The sequence below is a fragment of the Cibotium barometz genome, chromosome 8 (assembly GCF_041138505.1).
Source record: "Cibotium barometz isolate CiBa-2024 chromosome 8, ASM4113850v1, whole genome shotgun sequence".
NCBI classification, from domain to species: domain Eukaryota; kingdom Viridiplantae; phylum Streptophyta; class Polypodiopsida; order Cyatheales; family Cibotiaceae; genus Cibotium; species Cibotium barometz.
The window spans coordinates 40,440,763-40,460,324 of record NC_141053.1 but is presented as its reverse complement, the minus strand read 5'-3'; the positions used below and the strand labels follow the sequence as shown (position 1 = coordinate 40,460,324).

Sequence of the window (19,562 nt, the reverse complement as noted above, 5' to 3'; positions counted from 1 at the left end):
TAGCTCGGCTCAAACTACTGCCACGTCAACGCTGCCTTCCACCCGCCTCACACAGCTACACAGCGCTCTGTCGATTGCTTCAAACGCCTACCACCGCCACTTTTGACGCCTTCCTCTCAATGCCGACGCTGCTTGCTGCCTTCCACTCCGATTTTTCACAGCTCGACGTCGCCGACTGCTGCTGTTTTTTTTTTAAATTATATTTTCTTTTTAATATACTTCTTTGACTCGGCCGGCTTCTGCCGCCTACAGCCTCACACACTGCTGCGCCTCCACCTCTTGCAGCTCCCTTCGCTTCCACGTCCAGCTGGCCGCCCGCACACTGTCGACAGCCTGCAGCCTCTCAATGCAGCGCTCAAGGCAGACGACCCCCTCCACGATGCAGCTCTCAACGCAACTGTAAAATAGAAATATATATCTATATATATATATATAGATTTATATTTCTTTCTTAAGGCCGCCTTCAACGCTTTAAGCTGCCGCCTTTTCCAGCGTTTCTTCCCGCCTACGTCGACGTAAAAAAACGATTATATATATATATATATAATTGTTTTTTTTTTAAAGCCGTCTGCTGCATGCTCCTTTCAGCCGCCTTTCCACAGTGCTTCTAATGATGGAGATGTCTCCCAACAAAACAACAAAACCATAAAGGAAAAGTCGCCGTCAACACTTCCAACCTACCTCTCTTCCTTTCACCCTTCTCTTTCCCTCTCTCCTCTCATCCTTAAGTGGACTTCATGCTTGGGAGTCTATGGGGCTTGCATAAGCTATGGAAGAGCTTAGCAACGCACCTCTTTTCTTTTTATTTATTTATACTAATTACATGTTAACGAAAAGCATGAAAGAATGAAATGACAAAAAACAATGAAGGTAAGCATAATGAACGGTACTTGAAAAAGCATAAAAGCAATAAAACATAAAAAACGATGCGGGAGAAACCTCAACCGCTCAATGGTTTTTTTTTTCTTATCCTAACCTTATCCACTCACACCAGGATCGCACACCCGAACTTAACCTAATCACTCAATGGTTTTGCAACCAAAAGAGGAAATAGTGGTGGTTTCCACACACTCTCAACCGGATTTGAGTCTTCTCCCCGGCAGCGGCGCCAATGGAGAGACGGAAAAACTCTCTCACTTGTAGCAAGAGTAGTATGATCCACACTTAGCTCAATCCAATGGGATTTGCATCCCTTTCGGAGCTAGGGATTCAACCCGTACCGGTGCACAAAAGCTTATCCATTTGATGGAGAGAATGCTAGGAATACTACTACTATTGACATAGACTCAACACACACTCAAGCTCAATCTTGCTATTGCTCACTCAACTCCACATTCCACTCATCCATACATCCAAACAAGAAGAAAGCTTAACTATTGCTTACACAAGATCAAAGCATTCTTCATTCTCAAATACTCATTTCCCTAGCATGCACACAATCCTTGAAGCTATCAATAAGAAACATGCACACTAGAGAATTGACATGAGAAGAGAGACAAATATCAACTCATTGCATTGAATTAACAAAAGAATAGAACTTACAACAATGTAGATGGGGAGAGAGAAGAGCTTGCACCTCTATGGAAGAAGAGGGAGAGCTAGTCTCAAGAGAGCTCAAACATGAGTTTTCCCAATGTCCCTAAGCTCTCAAATGAGCCACTTTTTATACAAAAACTCTAAAACTCCCAAAAGTTTCCATGTGGGATTATTGTCAAACCCACTCCCACACTCATCCACAACTTGGAACTCTTTTCAAGAGCCCTAAGTGTCTTTTTTTGTTGCATCCTTGTATTGATCTTCATTCGTCATGCAACAACATCATCATGGAGTTTTTTGTAGTAATGTCCTGTAACTACCAATGAACGTGCAAGACATTACCCCAATTGTCCGATCGTGCTCTGCCAAGTTTTTCCTTTGTAGAAATGCACTTTTAAAATGATGTAAACCTCTATACCATTCTAGATGTCCTGCACATTTATAACAACAAAGTTGTCTCCCAAAGGCATCATTCAAGGCATCTGGGTGACCTGCATACAATGGGACATCGATATCATTTTCATCACTTGAGATACCATCATCCTATTCAGCATTAGCCAAGGGTTCAATAGTGTGGTACTCCCAGCTCTCGACAATTGGCTTATTCTTGCATCTTATCTAATGCCTATCCATACATTGATCACAAAATCATGATAGTGCTCGTCACATCTTACAGCATATGTATCAGTGGGGGATTTACTAAATGCATAGAGTGGGACTTGTCTATGCACTTGCAATCCCACTTATTTTCTCTTGACACATCACCTACCTTGATCTTGTTGAAAATACAAGTGAATAGGGTGTGCGGGAACAAGCCCTTGGTTAGAGGCTATAAAAGAGAATGTGTAAATGTGAAAGAACCTGTGAAAAGGTGAGAAGAATCTACTAGGAGAGAATAAAGGGTAGCATGAGAAGATTTAGGAAGTGTGGAGATATTCTGGGAAAAGTGAAGAGGTGGAGAGAATCAGGGAAAAGAGGTGGAGTGAATCATGGAGAAATCAGTGGGATTAGATGCTTGATGTAAACTCTATAAATTGAGGCATTGCCCTAATGAGAATTTGCTAGTTTTTGAGTATCCATGCCTAAATTAATCTATTTATTAATTACCCACTAAGTATATCTTAATTATTTGCTAATCACTTGTTAATGATGTTGATTCTAGTGTTCGATCCACCATAGCTCATCACAATGCCCAAATTTCAACATGGTATCAGAGCCATGCTAATTTGTGAGCCCATTATCTTGCTAATTATTTTGCTAATTAGGATTAGTAGAAAATTATAATTTTTCCTCTTTTTTCAACTAGGCTCTGCACCCCCAGCCAGTGGAGGAGCTCCCTCTCCTTGCACACATCACATTAGGCCAAATCCTTCCAGCCATAGCTAGCCAACATCATTGGGCTCTAGCCTATGCAAGAAACGCAGCAAACCGCCGGTGCATGAGGGAGAAATCGATGATTTAGCAGGCGCCATTTTTCTGAAGGGGTTTTGAGATTTCTACTTGCTCAATTCAAATGCCTCTGATTCCTCTTAGCCCAAGGTGGTTTCAAGCATGCTCTACAAGCTGGTGAAGAACAGAATTCAATTTCATCAAGTCTACAGTGAGATCCAAGCTCTTCATCAAATCTGCAGGTGACTTTGGTAAAACACAGATTAAGCTTTCAATATTTGGTCAAATCTTGTGTTTCTTGGCTTAATCCTCTACTAGACTCATTGCTATTGATGCCTTTGAAAGCATTTGAGCTCATTTGAAGTCTAAGGCACCAAATCTGGACTCCCCGCATACTCTATTTTTTGCACACAAAATAGTGGATTAATTTGCTAATCAATGATTAATCAATGATAATCACTGTATTTTGGTACAATTGAGGGTTCAAATTAACCATTAGGTATCTGATACAGATCCCTATAACTTCAGATTTCAATTCGGAGTTGGTTTGATACTCCAACCATCCTGTACAAATTGGTTACCTTTGATTTAATGTAATTTCTGGGAAAATTGTGCTGATAAATTTGTGATAATCATCATTTTGCATTTAACCCTTGGTTAATGCCTGTAAATCTCACTCAAATTCAAGATTATTCACAGCCAGAGTTGCATTTGGAATGTGCATAAGAATGAATGCTATACGCATTATGTATTGGGCACATTGCATCAGTGTAAATATGGGATCAGACACTGCCCTTGTCCAGAATAAGGCAAGAGGTAAGACCTCCCGCATAGATTTGGGTTTGCACATGAGTTATGCAGCAACAAGTATATATATCTTTCAATTGTAATATGAAATAGGGCTTCAGACCCTGAAAGTGTCTCAATGAGGACCTGAAAGTGTCTCAATGAGATCTGGACATGGGGATAGGTTTGACTTAAATCTCTTGAATAGCCCGCCTACATGAAGGAGAAATTTTTAGTCATGAGAGAGCTTAAAGCATGAAACAACCATTATAATATGGGAAAACAAAACAAATGGCATTTGAGAAAACAAATAGCTGATAACAACAACAGAAAACACTTGTTTGATCTTGAAAATCATGTTTCAAATCTCAAATAGCTTACATCTTCTCATAAGAACTTTTCAAACACTAGTACAAACACCAAATCAAAGCTTGCACCAATCAACTCAAAGCTGATGTCTCCTGATCCTCTTCTGACAGAAGCAGATACCTAAGCACTATTTAACCTTTTCAAACTATCCCAACGATCCTCCCAGGTTATCTTTGACCTCCCCCATAGCTTAGATCTCTCCTTTAAATCCCTCACCTGACTTTAGCTGAGTATTAGCTGACCTGAAACCTCCCCAACTGACACATAGCTAATTGGAATCCGAATCAAAATGTTGATGCTGACGTCTGCCCACCAAAAAGAGTCCTCCAGGCCCTTCTATAATCCTCCAACATCAACTAACCTCAGATCCACAATTCCAAGGCCTCACTGTACAGTTGACCCTCTGCTAAACTTCTACTGATGCCCCTCTGACTGAATCCAACAGAAATCGACTTACCAGTCAGAAATACAGTTGGCTAACTTAGCTACCTCAACTGAATTAGAAACTTTCTCACACGTGTTCTCTGACACTTCCTAAACCTCAAGCTACACTAATCTCATAGAGATATCATATTAAAAACTCTTGACTAACAGTAGCTGACCCACAACTAACCCCAAACTAACTGAAACTGACCAAAAACTCACTCAACTAATTTCGGTAGCTGACTTGCTGACTCAACTGGATTAGGCTATAGAAGCCTTAAATCTTAAAAAGTTCTTTTGGAGTGCTTTTAGTACTTTTAGCAGAAAACAATAGTACAAAGCACTTATGGGCTTCTTAAAAGTGTTTGATTTAAGATGAAAAATGGTTTTTGTAAGATGAAAAGTGCTTCTCAAGAGTGCTTGTTTTAAGGATAAAAGTGCTTTTTTTTGTAGATCTACATAATAAAAACCACTTATGTCTTCTGAAAAGCATTTTGCAAATCTCAGAAAGTGCTTGTGAACTACTTTAACACTTATGTGCTTGTGAACTACTTTAACACTTATGTGCTTCTCAAAAGTCCTTTTCTCTGCAAGATAAACATAGTAAAAACCACTATGACTTTTAAAAAGAAATTTTCCAATCTCAAAACCACTTATGACTTTTGAAAACCATTTATGACTTTTGAAAACCAAATTTTCAAGCTCAAAACCACTTATCACTTTTAAAAAGCACTTTTACAATCTCAAAAAGTGTTTTTGGACTGCTTTTAGCAGATAACAATAGCAAAAAATACTTATGTGCTTCTCAAAAGCACTTTGCAAACTAAAAAGTGCTTTTTGACTTCTTTTTTCATGTCATTAAACATTGTAAAGACACTAATGTGCTCAAGCAGTTTTTCAATCTCAAAAGTGCTTTTAGACTTCTATAAGTACATAACAATAGCAAAAAACACTTTTGTGCTCCTCAAAAGCTATTTATCAAACTTTGAAATGCTTTTTCATGCTTTAAGTAGATAAACACACTAAAAAGACACTAATGTGCTTCTCAAAGGTCTTTGGATAGTCTAGATTATTGTAAGAAAAACTACTATTTAAGTAATTTCGAGTAGTCTAGATTGTAATAAGAATAAGTGGTGCTGCAAGGGGCACTGAAGCATTGCCCAAGCTCATAATAACACATGTTTCAACAAAAGGTTACATGAATTCTCTATGACGAAGCAGTGTATAGGCATCATTCATGAGCCAACACATGTCACAAAATGTTGTATTAGGTATTCTTACATGGTGTCACAGAGCATAGGCTCTAGGAAAAGCTTGTTTTGGTAGTTTTCTATTTGAGAATAGATTTGGAGAGATGTCCCAACCTACAAATAACGTAGCCGCCACTTGTACTCCACCTTTTGGTAATAAAAAGTTGGATGGGACAAATCACACTATCTAGAAGCTTAAGATTAGGTATATTCTTGATTCATAATACGAGTTGTGAAAAATTGTCAACATGGGTTGATGTAAACTTGGGTTCTACTCTAAATCCGACAAATCCACTATAAACCATACTGCCAGACCCTGCTCTTGTTTTGATGTGGAGGCAAAGGAATGTAGATGCGCTATATGCCATCCTCACCAATGTTCACTGATTTGGTGTGCTGATTCGTTGATGACCATGATTCAACATATTACCACACCTTTTGAAGCATGGTAAGTTCTAAAAAAACTAGTATGAGACCAGGAATCTGACAAGGATTTAAAATCTTAAGAAAGGCATTGTAATGAAGAAACATTAGAGTAGTTCATATTGTAGATAAAGAATTTACAATATCGGATGATAGCGATGGGGATCACTAAGACTAGTGAAGAGCTAGCATGCAGGTGCATCAAAGTGTTGGCCCTAAAGTATGACAGTTTAGTGACCTCACTGAACATGTAGGTACACAACCCGCCTCTTACTTTTGAGGAGTTCAATGCAATGCTGTGGTAGAGAAGGAGATGAGTTTCAAAGCTAGAGATGGTAGTAATGCTGCATTCTCTATAAATGTAAAGAAAGCCAAGGGAAAGGGCTCTAATAATCCTAATGTTTATGAAAAGTAAGGAAAAGTGTTTCTACTATGACAAGCCTGGTCATGTGGTTAAATCATATAGATGGAAGGAAGTAGATGAGAAGCCTGGTCATGTGGTTAAATCATATACATGGAAGGAAGTAGATGAGAAGATTGGCATTTTGAAGCCTTTAAAAGAGTTTGAGAACAATGCCGAAGTGGAATTGGAGCTATTTGTGGGGCAATAGAAGAAAGTTATGTAAAGGCAGAACATTTCCCTCAACATCCAATGGTTCATGGTTCTCGAGCATCCCAATATATGACCAATCAAAAGGGATGACATACCTCCCTCAAGTCTGTGGGGAGTCCATATCCTAGTAGTAGCCAAGAACGGTGCCAAACACCTAGCCATGTGTTCAGGTACCATTTCTTTTGTTTTTAGCAATGATGATACTAAGAAATTATCTTAGGTTCTTTATGTGCCTGACATCAAGAAGAATCTATTATCTATCATGGTCATAGCTGATCCGTGACTTGAAGGTCCTCTTTGTTTGATAAGGTTGGTGCAGTCATCGTTGATGCCAGTATAGCAATGTCGTTGGAAAAGGAATCTGATGTCACAACTTGTATGAGCTATTTGCTTTACAGCCCGAGCTGATGTTTGGACAAGCAAGCTACGACATGAGATATTTGGGCACCTGAGCTTTGTAGTCTTAAAATAGATACAAAGGTCTAGGATTGTGGCACATCTACTAGCATTTTCAGAGATGTGTGAAGCTTATATGATGGGCAAGCAACATTGGCATGCATTTCTACAAGAACACAAGAATCATGCAAAGGTTCCTTTAGAGCTTGTACGTACAAATCTTTGTCGTAAAATTGGTTCTTCTTACTTCATGTTACTAATCGATGACTTTAGTAGTAAGATGTTGGTGTATTTTCTTCAGGATAAGGCTGAAGCTTTTGGAAAGTTCAAAATATGGTATAGCTTGGTAGAGAATGAGATATGAAAGAGACTAAAGATGTTTCGAATAGATTGAAGAGGATAATTTGCTTGAGAAATCCTTATTTAAAACATACTATTTCATACCACAGTGTTTCATTCAATCCTTCTTTCTACAATTTTGTCCTCGCTTTATGTTTTTCTTTGAAACAAATTATTTATAATTTATGTGAAGCTCTGAGAGGGATGCACATAAAAAGCATTGCACCCTTCTAATTTTGTGCCATTATAGGCAAATGCCTCTTCTTTTTCAAAAGGACAACTTCTTTAAATTGAAGTATTTTATGAGGTGCAACAACCAATTACGCTTCTTTTACAAGAAAATTCTCAATTTTTGTGGTATATCATGTGGTACATAGATTTGTCACCTACATTTAATAGTAAGGAGATGGTGCCTATAAGCATGTGTTCACACATAATGGTTGGCACTATTGCTATGCGGTGACATGTTCAATGTGATGCATGTAGCAACATGATGTATCAAAAAAATCATTTGTAAAAATAGCTTCACTAGGCCTCATGTAATTACGTTTTATATAACATTGGAGTCTCATGAAAAAATACTAGGGTATCGAATTTGGAATGGTGTGACCAAAAGGTGTGGTGACATTTTACAAGTTTTATATATTTCCCTCAATGTTCTAGTCATGTCACTATTGAGCCTAGGAAAGGAAATTCATTCCCTTAGAGCAATGATTGAGTCATGTCACTATTGAGCCTAGGAAAGGAAATTCATTCCCTTAGAGCAATGATTGAGAGAATATGTTTTTACGTATTAACAAGGAGCAATGATTCATTCCCTTAGAGCAATGATTGAGTCATGTCACTATTGAGCCTAGGAAAGGAAATTCATTCCCTTAGAGCAATGATTGAGTCATGTCACTATTGAGCCTAGGAAAGGAAATTCATTCCCTTAGAGCAATGATTGAGAGAATATGTTTTTACGTATTAACAAGGATCCAAGGTACACATAGTCAGATATCTATCAATGCCTTGCTTCATGTCGCTTTTAGCAATTAAGTTTTTTCTAAACATATGAAAGGATAGTTTTATGTTTAGTATTAGTTACCAAACTAGTGTTAAGTGTGTATCACCTTAGTAGCTTACAAATTTACAATTACAAGGATGCTTTTATGTTTAGTATTGTTACCAAAACTACTCTTAAGTGTGTAAAGGCAGCATTCACCTTTATTAGCTTCCAAGTTACAATTACATGGATTTGAAAGAAAAGCCATGGTCATAGTACCTCATGTTCAATGTCCATTTGAATTTGAGACAAGTTATTATTATGCAAATCATATGTGGTGTGATTCATTTCTTTCGTGGCGCGCATGTCTTCTTGTTGGTTGTCTTTTGGGGCACGACGTTGTTTGTCTTCATCTTTTGTAGAAGCACAAGTTAATACAAGCTTGATGAAAGTATCCAACTTGGTCATGAGATGGGAGGCAAGCTCCATCTGTTTGAATACATGGAAGGAGTGGATGCCCCCTTTGTAGTACTCCAGTTGCACATCCTTGCCACTCTCCTTCAATCTCTCAACATACTTGAGCTGCCAATCTTTGAGAAAATCATGCTCTGCGACCACAACCATGCAGGGGGGAAGGGCAAGCTTTGTGTAGTCAAGGCCATTATTTGGCCCAACAACATTAGCTGCATGGTGGTCTCTATTGGCTCCTATTGGCAAATAAGCTTTCCAATACCAATCAGATTCTTTTAGGGTCCCAAGGGGAACCTCAGGCATCCTTATTTCTGCAGGTGTTCTCTGTTCTCCTCCAAAGAAGGGAAACAACAAGAAATTGCCTTTTATCTGAAGTGGGCTCAATTCTTCTGCACTATTGGCAGCCATGCAAGCAACGTGGTGCACAATGTTGCCTCCTGCGCTATCGCCCATCAAAAAGCAAGCAGAAGCGTCTGCATTGGAAGAGTCGTTGTGCTTGGCGCCAAGCTCACTTCGAGCCCATTTCAAAGCTGAGAAGCAATCTTCATAGGCAGTGGGATAACGGTATTCGGGTGATCTTCTATAGTTTACGGAGATCACGACGACATTGCAAGCTCTGCACAAGCGTTTGCAGAAGGAGTTGTAGTACGTGAAGTTTGCACACAGGGCAGCAAAGCCACCGCCATGGAAGTAGAAGACGATGGGCAAGCCCTTCTCTTGATCTGTTGTATAAACAAGAACGAATATTAGGGTTAGGGTCAGTATTGCGAAAAGTATTAGTATTAATTTGATTAGGGTTACTGGTATAATTACGTACTTGTATTAGTGGGTTTGTGATGCGGTGTGTAGATCCGAGCCCACACTCCTGTGTCTGCGTCTATCACCACGTCTTTAGAAGACACTCCATGACGTGCGTGTGGCCTTGCAGACGCCTTGAACTCAAGCAGATCAGAGAAGCGTCGGTTTATGCTGCCATCTTCGTTCATCGTCTTGCTTCTCAAAACCTTGTCTAGCTTGAAAAGGAGCCTCATATAGAGAGGTAGACACAGCTTCGACTCTGTTGAGTATTCGCTCAAGTCCATTTGTTTCTCCTGAGAGTGTTCTCAGCAATGAAAAAGAGATTAGAAGTAATAATAGGCTTATTAGTGAATAATTACATGCATGTATATGGGTCTAATAGAGAAACACAATTTCTATGGAGAACTCATTCCGGATTCCCCGAAGCGCTTCGTGCACATAAAATGATGGGCATTGTGATCTTCGTTTGCATAGAGATAGGCGCCCATTTAACTCTCTCTCTTAATCTAACTCTCTCTCTTAATCTCTCTCTCTCTCTCTCTCTCACACACACACACCTATCCCATTTTACAAAAATGATCCCACCCAACAAGTCTGCGTTTTCATGGATATGATATGTGAACGCAACAAGTCTTCCCTTAAAAAAAATTTAAGTTGCACGATTTTTATTACATGAGGGTCCTCCATACCCTTTTTACAAACACACACACCTACCGGTTCACGAGGTACAGGGTAGCACCATGCAATGTAGGTAGCCGTGGATCGAACCCATTGCCTCAGGTTACAAGCCATCTACTTTAACCAACTGACCTACCGATTTGCTGGTAAGAACGCAACAAGTCTTCATTTTCATGGATATGGATATGTGAACTCAACACATGTGAGTTGCTCCACCAACATTAGTGTTATATGGGTGTTAGGTAAATGTGACCCTTAACTTACCACCATATAATAGGAGTATTTTTCCTCAAGGCTTAGCCTCAATAACCCTCAACCTTCTTCACCCAAAAAAAACAAATCAAAACAAAACAAACCTAAAGAAGACCTTGCTTCTTTGTGTGAATTCTAAGTACTCTACATGTCAAAAAACAGTAGATAAAACATCAAATGAATACATAGAGGTCACTATTCTTGATTATGATGGCAAAAAACAAAACAAAACAAAAAACATCAAGGTCACTATTCTTGATTATGATGGCAAAAAACAAAACAAAATAAAAGACAATTCATTGTACAATTAAAAACCTATAATAGCCATAGAAAAAAGATAAGATGTGTCTAAACATGGGCACTACTTTGTGTTTACTTTTTAAGTGAAAAAACCTTAGCGTAGATTGTATTACAATTATCACACTCATAATCAAAACTTGAAAAATTATCTAGGTTATAAGTACTTGCATTGAAAAATCATAGACTAGCAATGTGAAACCATAGTTAGGCAGCATTAGAAAATCAATCGACCACCAATGTGAAACCATAGATTGGCAGCATTGCAAAATATATTATTGCTAAATTTTCTAGCAAATAAGTCATCATGCCCTATTTTTTACTCTTGGAGGTCTCACGTGCTTGGCTTAGTTGGCTATTCACTACAAGCTATTCACTACAAAAACTTTGGATATAGCCTATCACCCACTTTCCATAGCTGAAGTTACTTGTAAAACCTAAGGTTTATACCCTAGCTCTAATGTTATAGTGAAGCTCTACTCAAAATTAGACCTCAACTATAATGTTCAAATAATACATAACTAGTAGAGACTTAATTTCTAATAAACACATGAGATTGGAATTTCTAAAAATGATTTAGAGAGTGAGACTTCTAGAACAAGATAGTGACATTGTTAGGGAGAACATATGTGTCATTTTCGTCCATTCAAATCCTTGTCTAAAGTCGTTTACAAAATTGAAAAATCTCACTTTCGTCCTTTCTAATAGTGGTCCTATGAGACCTCTACATAGTATCTTAGACCACTTCACATTAAGTGAAAATACAGTAATTAAACTCATTAAAATTGACCTCAATCAAGATTGGGATCTTAGTGATAGCTTTTTAATCTTCTATAAAGGGACACCACAATCAAATGCATTTATACTACAATCAAAACAAGAATCAAATGCATTTATATGCTTATCTATTACCCTCTCAACCATAATCGATACGACAACAAACAAATGCATTTATATGCTTATCTAGTATTACTCTTTTAACCACATTGAGGAGAACTTCTTGTACTCTGTTTTGTGAAAATATTAAACAAGCAAAATAATTGCTATTGTCAATATTAATGTAAGATTCTTCTTAAAATGTATATAAAATAATTGCTATTGTCAATATTAATGTAAGATTCTTCTTAAAATGTATATAAAATCTAATCATGTAAGAAACCTGGGTACTTAATAGAAATCAACAATCCCTTGCCTACAAATGGGACACCACAAATAGAAAAAGAAGAACCTATCAAAATCGATGTACCAAAATTAACTCTTGGCATCCTTTGGAGGCTTAGTAATGCAACTACCTTAATCATAGCATGTCTTATAGCCCACAATGGAGTCCACATAATTTCATAATGTGGCATTGAAGGAGATATATTTTTTGATGCATTATGGCCTTGTAGGCTAATAAATGGCATCCAACATGGCTAGCCACATAATCATGGCAAACAAGATATTTATTCTTACCATGTCATTAACATAAGGATATGAAATGGTCAAGATATTATGCTAATAGGCCACTCAAGTTGGTAACATTTTAAAGACCTCGATCAAGGTTTTACCATCCATCACCCATTTTGATGATGTGGGCAAACTCCCAACTAGGTCCTCATCACATAAACCTCATTTGTGGTGCTGCATATGTATATGGAACACATACTTTTTATTTTGTGTCGATCAATAGTGATGCTAAAAAAGTTACCGGATATCCTTTATCCTTTATAAACCAAATATGCAATAAACTTTGCTATCAGTTAAATTGTGACTTTTGGGCTTAGTTTGATTGATGGGCTGGTGTAGTCATCTTGGATGCTAGAAGTAATGTTGTGGAGAGAGGGAGCAACCTTAATAATGTGTACAAAGTACCAACCTTTGTTATTCGGGCCGACACAGGCACAACACTAGTAAGCTAAGGTATGTGAGGTTTGGGTACCTGAGCTATGTGGTCTTGAAAAGTGATGTAGAAGTCTGGGGTTGTGGAGCACCTACCAAAAATTTTAGATGTGTTAGAAGCTTGTATGATGAGCAAGCTAGCAGCATCACCAAACCTCTCTATAAAGAGATCAACTATGCACGATAGATGTGCAACCCTCTAGTCATAACTGGGTGGAGATCCAAGATGTTAATCCTTTTCCATACACCCAAAATCCTCACCTCTAGCCTAGGATATATTCAGATTATGTAAGGTTTTGGGCCAATGATAAATCAACATCTAGTCAATAGCTACAAGCCTTGTACATATGGTTAGAGATAGGAATTGGGCATCCACTTATGTTAGGTAGACGGGAAAAGCCCATTTATATATATACAACTATTGATAATGTAAATGGGAAAATCCAATCATTTCTCAAGTGTAAGGCTTTCTTCTTCTCTTAAACTCTTACCTTCTTGCTTGCTTGATTGTAGGATGCATGCTTGTGAGTTTGGATGGAGTGTGTAGAGTGTGCATGCTTGCTTAAGTGAGAGTGCGATTGGAGAAAAAGGTGGTTCAAGCTTTTTATCTTAGCCATATTTACCTTTTGGAAGGATTACTTAGTTGATTAGAGAGTAGAGGAAGGGCTCAAACAAGAAGGATTGACACATCTCTTGGCCTCTTTAGCCTCTCTATTATTAGGGACTTCCACAATCCAAGACAAGTGGTCTAACCCTCTAACACTATGGTTCCTTGTTATTTTTGACATGGCACTATTATCGGGGAGAACAAACTATAGTCTTGGAGGAGGTAAGGAAGTAGAGTTATTTTTCTACTAAAAAATCTTCTATTATTTCCACTCTATCTTTCCCTTGGATGCAAATTCTTGGTAGAATGTTGATGAAATGTGTAGCATTTGTGTTGTTTGGTGGGATTGTGTGTTCCATTAGTGTGATTAGGAGTGGATTTATGTAGCTAGAGTAGTCTTTATTTCTAACCTTACTCTCTTAAATTTTGTTTTATGTTGTTTAATTTGTTCTATTCTTTGTCTCATGAAAGTGGTGGAATGAAGAGCAATCCTTCCTGGGTTTGATTGAGGTAAATTATCTCTCCACTTGGTTGATTTCATGATTATGAGCATATTTAGCCTTAGATTAATTAGGACATTATAACATTGGAGTGTCACTAAGCAAGCCTATCAGGTTAAAATGCCCAAAAAACATGAAGAACATCATAACATTGTAGTGTCGCTAAGCAAGCCCTATCATGTTAAAAAGCCCAAAAACATGAAGAAAAATCCTAAAAAGTTAAAAAAAAATCTGTTAAAAAATTTGCTTTTTATTCTCTGGATCAATTTCAGATCGTTAACTAGGATCTAGATTTGTGTCACGGTCACTGACAAGAGTCTCAAAAATGATTAATGAGGGATTGTTTGACCTTCACCACACACACTTGAGCATCAAGGGGGGCTATCAAGGTAACAATCAAATATTCTCTTGTAAGAGAGCATAAAGTTGAGTAAAGATCCCATAGAGTACCAAAAAAAGTACATAAAAATTGGCACCAACTACCATCATAAATGCACTTTTAGATTGTCGATCTTGAATCCTAATTGTTGACCCAACCCCCATTCAATCTTGATCATTGATCTCTACTTAAGAGTCTCGAGTCGATTTGCATTTTTAGGTTTTAGTAGTGCTAACATAAAAAATGGGCATGTGGTAAAATTTTTGCAAATAAAATTATAATTTTTTGGAGATTATACATAAAGATTCTCTTCTTCAAGAGCTTTGCAACAATGATGTATAGCATGATAGGAAATTTTACATTATGGGTCATCTTTGGATCCAAAAATCATTATAAAAAGTCATGCGCTGCTAACTAGCACGTGTCCCGGACATAAAACATCGTAATACATTAACATGCTCCACCCAAACATTTCCTGATCTCATCGATCTTTTTCCCAAAACCAAATCTCTTAATGTTTGGATCGCCTACCTTTTAGATCATTGCTTATTCTAGATCGGGCGATTTCTATTTCAGATCATGGATATTTCTTGATTGATCTCTTGGTCATTGATTATCCACATTGTAGCTATGTTGAGATTGTCATTCCAATCCTTGAATTGTCAAGATATTTAGATCATTGGATTTCTCGATCGATCTCTTGATCACTGACAATCCACATCGCAACTATATTAAGATTGTCATTCCAATCCTTGGATTGTCAAGATATTCAAATCACTGGATTTATAGATTGTTACTTGTCATAATAAGAGACCCACCGAGCCTCAAAGATGAAAAGCATTATTCGCACTATGTCAAAGGATGAAGAGCATTATTTGCGCTATGTCAAAGCCTTGAGAGCTACGAAGAATAAGAGACCCACCTAGCCACGCCTAACCCAAAGAGCATTATTTACACTAGGTCAAAGCCTTGAGAACTACCAAGGAGTTATGTTCCTACTAGGAGGAACCAAGTCATGATCTATTGAAAGAACCAAGTCATGGTGTTTTGAAAATAGATCTTGAGATTGCTAAAACTTTAGCAAAGGGAATTTCCATTGATTTAGCCTCAGTTATAGTCTCAGTTAACTCCAAAAGGACTTCCAAGTCTGGATGAAAAAGACAAAACAAAGCTATACATGAGGGATGGATTAAGGAAGAATCTCAAGAAGTGAGTTCCAATGATATTGACCCAGAAGACAACTAGAGGCAGGTCCCCTTACATTACAAGAACTACAAGATTGAGAAGAGAAAGGTGTGTGCATGTGTTTACAACACCAAAAAGAGAAAAACCAAAAGAAATAGGAGTGTCTTATGACGGACTAGAAAGTGCCAAACAAATTGACCTAGCACTATTAGGGGTATGTTAACCTCATTTTCGGCTTAATAAAGGTACCAACAAATAAATTGATCTAGCACTACTAGGGGAATGTTAACCTCATTTTGGGCTTAACAAAGGCACCAAACAAATTGACTTGGCACAAATAAACAAATTGACCTAGAACTATCAAGGGAATATTAACCCCATTTTGGGCTTAACGAAGTATTGTTGTTTAAGTTATTTTGATAATTTTATTGCCTTAGCCATAGTTGTAATTCTCTTAAAACACAATTCTTAAGGAGGAAAATTAAAGATTTGGACCATCAAAAATAAATATCTTAGTCAATATTTGATTTTTTAGGCCTATGAGTTTTCACGGCCATGAAAAAACAAAGATTTTCACCTCAACATTAGTCAATTATGTCGTGAATTGCAAGATTATTTGGGTAGAAATAGAAAATCTTATCCTCTTATCCTAAAAAGATTCCAACGTAAGTTTTTCACTGTGCGCTTTTGCCGCACAGGTCGTAACTGGGGACTTGCCGGACACCGTATGCGAGCCACGAATGGCTGCAAGCATACAACCAGGGGAGGAAGCTCAAACAGAATGCAAAGGGTGTGTCACTCACTGCTCAACTGTCGCCTTGAAGGATTCCCGCGTCGCAGCAGTGAAGAAGGAGCTGCCGTCGCCGCTCTACCGCCTCTCCGCCGTCGTGCCGCTACACAGTGCTCGATCGCTCTCTCACTCACTCTCTCTCTCTCTCTCACATGCAGGAGAAGGAAACCAAGGAGATAAGGCAAGAGCACTCTTGTATTCACAACACATGAGAATGAAGATTTTAGGGTTACATTTGACTCTTATAGGTGACTTGGCCGTTCACACTTGGGTGCCCATACATGGCCGACCGATCCTAACCCTTATCCTACTAATATTCAAGGTGCGCCTCTCATCGACAATCACCCAATCCCTTCATCCTTAACATATGGTGCCGACAAGCCCGGCCCATGACTCAGAATATTTAAATTAATGACGTAAAACATAGTACGTCTCAATGTCCATCATAGGTTAACATGCCCCCCTTCCTGATGTAGATTCCATCCTCGGAAGCTATGGTATGGTAAGCTCGATAGGGTTGTTGTGGTGGACCGTCTGCAAAATAGGGAAGTAGAGTGAAAGTATGCTGGAATTCAAAAGATATAAAGTGTATAAATTCAAGCATAGAAGGAAACCAAGGAGATAAGGCAAGAGCACTCTTATATTCACAACACATGAGAATGAAGATTTTAGGGTTACATTTGACTCTTATAGGTGACTTGGCCGTTCACACTTGGGCGCCCATACATGGCCGACCGATCCTAACCCTTATCCTACTAATATTCAAGGTGCGCCTCTCATCGACGATCACCCAATCCCTTCATCCTTAACATATGGTGCGGACAAGCCCGGCCCATGACTCAGAATATTTAAATTAATGATGTAAAACATAGTACGTCTCAATGTCCGTCATCATAGGTTAACATGCCCCCCTTCCTGATATAGATTCCGTCCTCGTCGGAAGCTATAGTATGGTAAGCTCGATAGGGTTGTTGTGGTGGACTGTCTGCAAAACAGGGAAGTAGAGTGAAAGTATGCTGGAATTCAAAAGATATAAAGTGTATAAATTCAAGCATGTTAGACCACAATGGATGTTGCTATGAGAACTTAGTTTAATGGTCACATGAATGAGCTAGTGTAGCAAATTAACAGGAGTTTAAAATTATGGAAAGTAAATCAATAGTTGGCAAGGTGTCAAAGGTTAATCAAGGTTTATAACTGGCTTAAGTCAAGGAAAATAACCAAGCTTAATAAATAAACAGATGACCACACTGTGTCTACTCTAAGAACAAGTTAATACCACAAGCCTAGGGACACAAGAAACATCAGAGTTACAGGAGCCTTTTGCCTTTATTTTTTTTTTAAAATACACGTGATAATTTTTACACACAATGGCGACCTTCCTAAGGCAAAACTAACATCGATCCTGGTACCATGTTTAACACAAGGCATTATCCAGGAATCTATTAGCTCACTTTAGGCAAGGCTACCCCCTACCAACCAAGGCATCGGTCTGGAGTAGAATACTCCTCGCCTACCAAGTATCAATAAGGCGATAGGCCAACATTAAAGCACATCATAGACTTGTATTGCCATTTATTGTAGGCTTTTTTAAAAAAAAATCTATTTCTTTGGATCTTCGCTCCTGAACTATAATTTGTCTTGCATCCTTTCGACAAAGGGGTAATAGCTATGTCCTAGAGGTCAACACACACATGGCCAGGTGTCAAACATTAAGATGGTTTGACCCTAGACCTAAGACAATCGTATTCCAAGGTTAACTAAAGATGTCATGCTGCCTAGGAATATTTCCAATAAAGTTAAGCTCATTAATGATTTACACTAGCATGCAAGCAACTTCAAAAACTAAGTAGTACATTGACAATTTCCATGTGGTCATGCATTATAGTTTATGCAATTAATTGAACAGTAAAAACGAAAGAGAGTGGATATGGAAGAATTACACCTGTAATTGGAGATCTCCTTGATTTGACGAGACAGCTTGCAATTTGATGTAGATATATTTTGATGAACGTTGCGGCAGTCTCAGGACTTGAAAGCGAACCCACCTCAAACTTTTCAACCTGTATAATCAACTAACAAGCACTATACCTCGAGAGGCACATCAGTGTGAAAATTTCAAGACTTGTTTAAGGAATCTAAACTAGAAAAAACTTGAAAACACTAACCTACCTACCAGTCACTACACTACTACTGAGGATATGGTAAGAGGATGTTGTAGAGTCCTGGCTCTAGCCCTAAGGCTAAGCCTCTATCCGCATCATCCAAGTAAATAAAGTCAACCTCAGTAGTGCCATGAGTTTCATCCGTCCATTCATCATTGTCAGATATTTCCTTTTCATTTTTCCATTGACAATGTGATTTTTAAAGATGATGTGGCAGCGTGACTGGTGATATCGCAATCATGACATAATTATATAACTGTGATTGGTGACATGGTAAATCACGGTGTGATTATGTAATCATGATTAATGACATTCAAAATCATGATTATGTAGCCATGATTGGTAATGTGGCAATTATAGTATATACAAAATCATGGCAAAAGATATTGCATTTTTTTAAAAGTTTCTATGGACATTTCTTGGACACTTGGAGCTATTAATTGATGTTGTGGAGAGAAGCTCTACCTCTATGATTGGTGATGATGTGGCATTCTATGACATGATTTTATAGGCGATTCATGTTGTGAAACATAGTGTGAAATATAGCCTTCATGCACTAGAGGCACGGTAAAATGTTGTTACCCATGATTTTGATGATTTTGTGGGGGATACATAACCGTGTTTTCACAAAACCGATAATTGTTGATTGATGATGTGGCAATCACGGGCATAATTTGCAACCATGATTTGTGATGTGGCATTGTGATTGGTGATGTGGTAATCATGGTCGTCATGATTCTATAAAGTGCAGAATCACGATGATAATTGGGATCAATGTGTCTCAACGAGGGCCATTGGCACCTTGGATGGCAATGTAGCAGGGTTAATTTTTTAATGGGCTTCATTTTGGTGACCATGATTATATAGTCACAGGTGACAATGGAGAATTGTGATTTTGCAAACTACAAAACCACGGTTTGCATATGAGATTCCTTGATATTGAGGGCTAGAAGTAACTCACCTAGGTTTCTACTTACCAAGTGATTGTGCATTTAGGTATAGGGATGAGAGGGGAAGAATGTTTAGAGAAGATTGACACTAAGCCATACT

The 19,562-nt window shown here is 38.1% G+C and overlaps 1 protein-coding gene across 1 annotated transcript; it reads right to left on the bottom strand.

The window, feature by feature from the left end:
• Positions 1 to 8,701: 8,701 nt before the first annotated feature.
• Positions 8,702 to 10,347, bottom strand: LOC147636261 (putative carboxylesterase 18). Its single transcript, XM_086801128.1, has 2 exons — positions 9,798 to 10,347; positions 8,702 to 9,702 (listed from the first exon to the last, which is right to left on the bottom strand). Exons 1-2 carry the CDS (start codon positions 10,060 to 10,062, stop codon positions 8,780 to 8,782), a joined length of 1,188 nt encoding a protein of 395 aa, XP_086657254.1. The 5' UTR covers positions 10,063 to 10,347; the 3' UTR covers positions 8,702 to 8,779.
• Between the last annotated feature and the right edge of the window lie 9,215 nt (positions 10,348 to 19,562).

Excerpts from the sequence above, each read along its gene's own strand:
- LOC147636261 (XM_086801128.1), bottom strand. The coding sequence starts at position 10,062 with ATGGACTTGAGCGAATACTCAACAGAGTCGAAGCTGTGTCTACCTCTC. Across the intron at positions 9,703-9,797 it reads TCACAAACCCACTAATACAA|ATCAAGAGAAGGGCTTGCCC; the intron begins GTACGTAATTAT and ends TTTATACAACAG.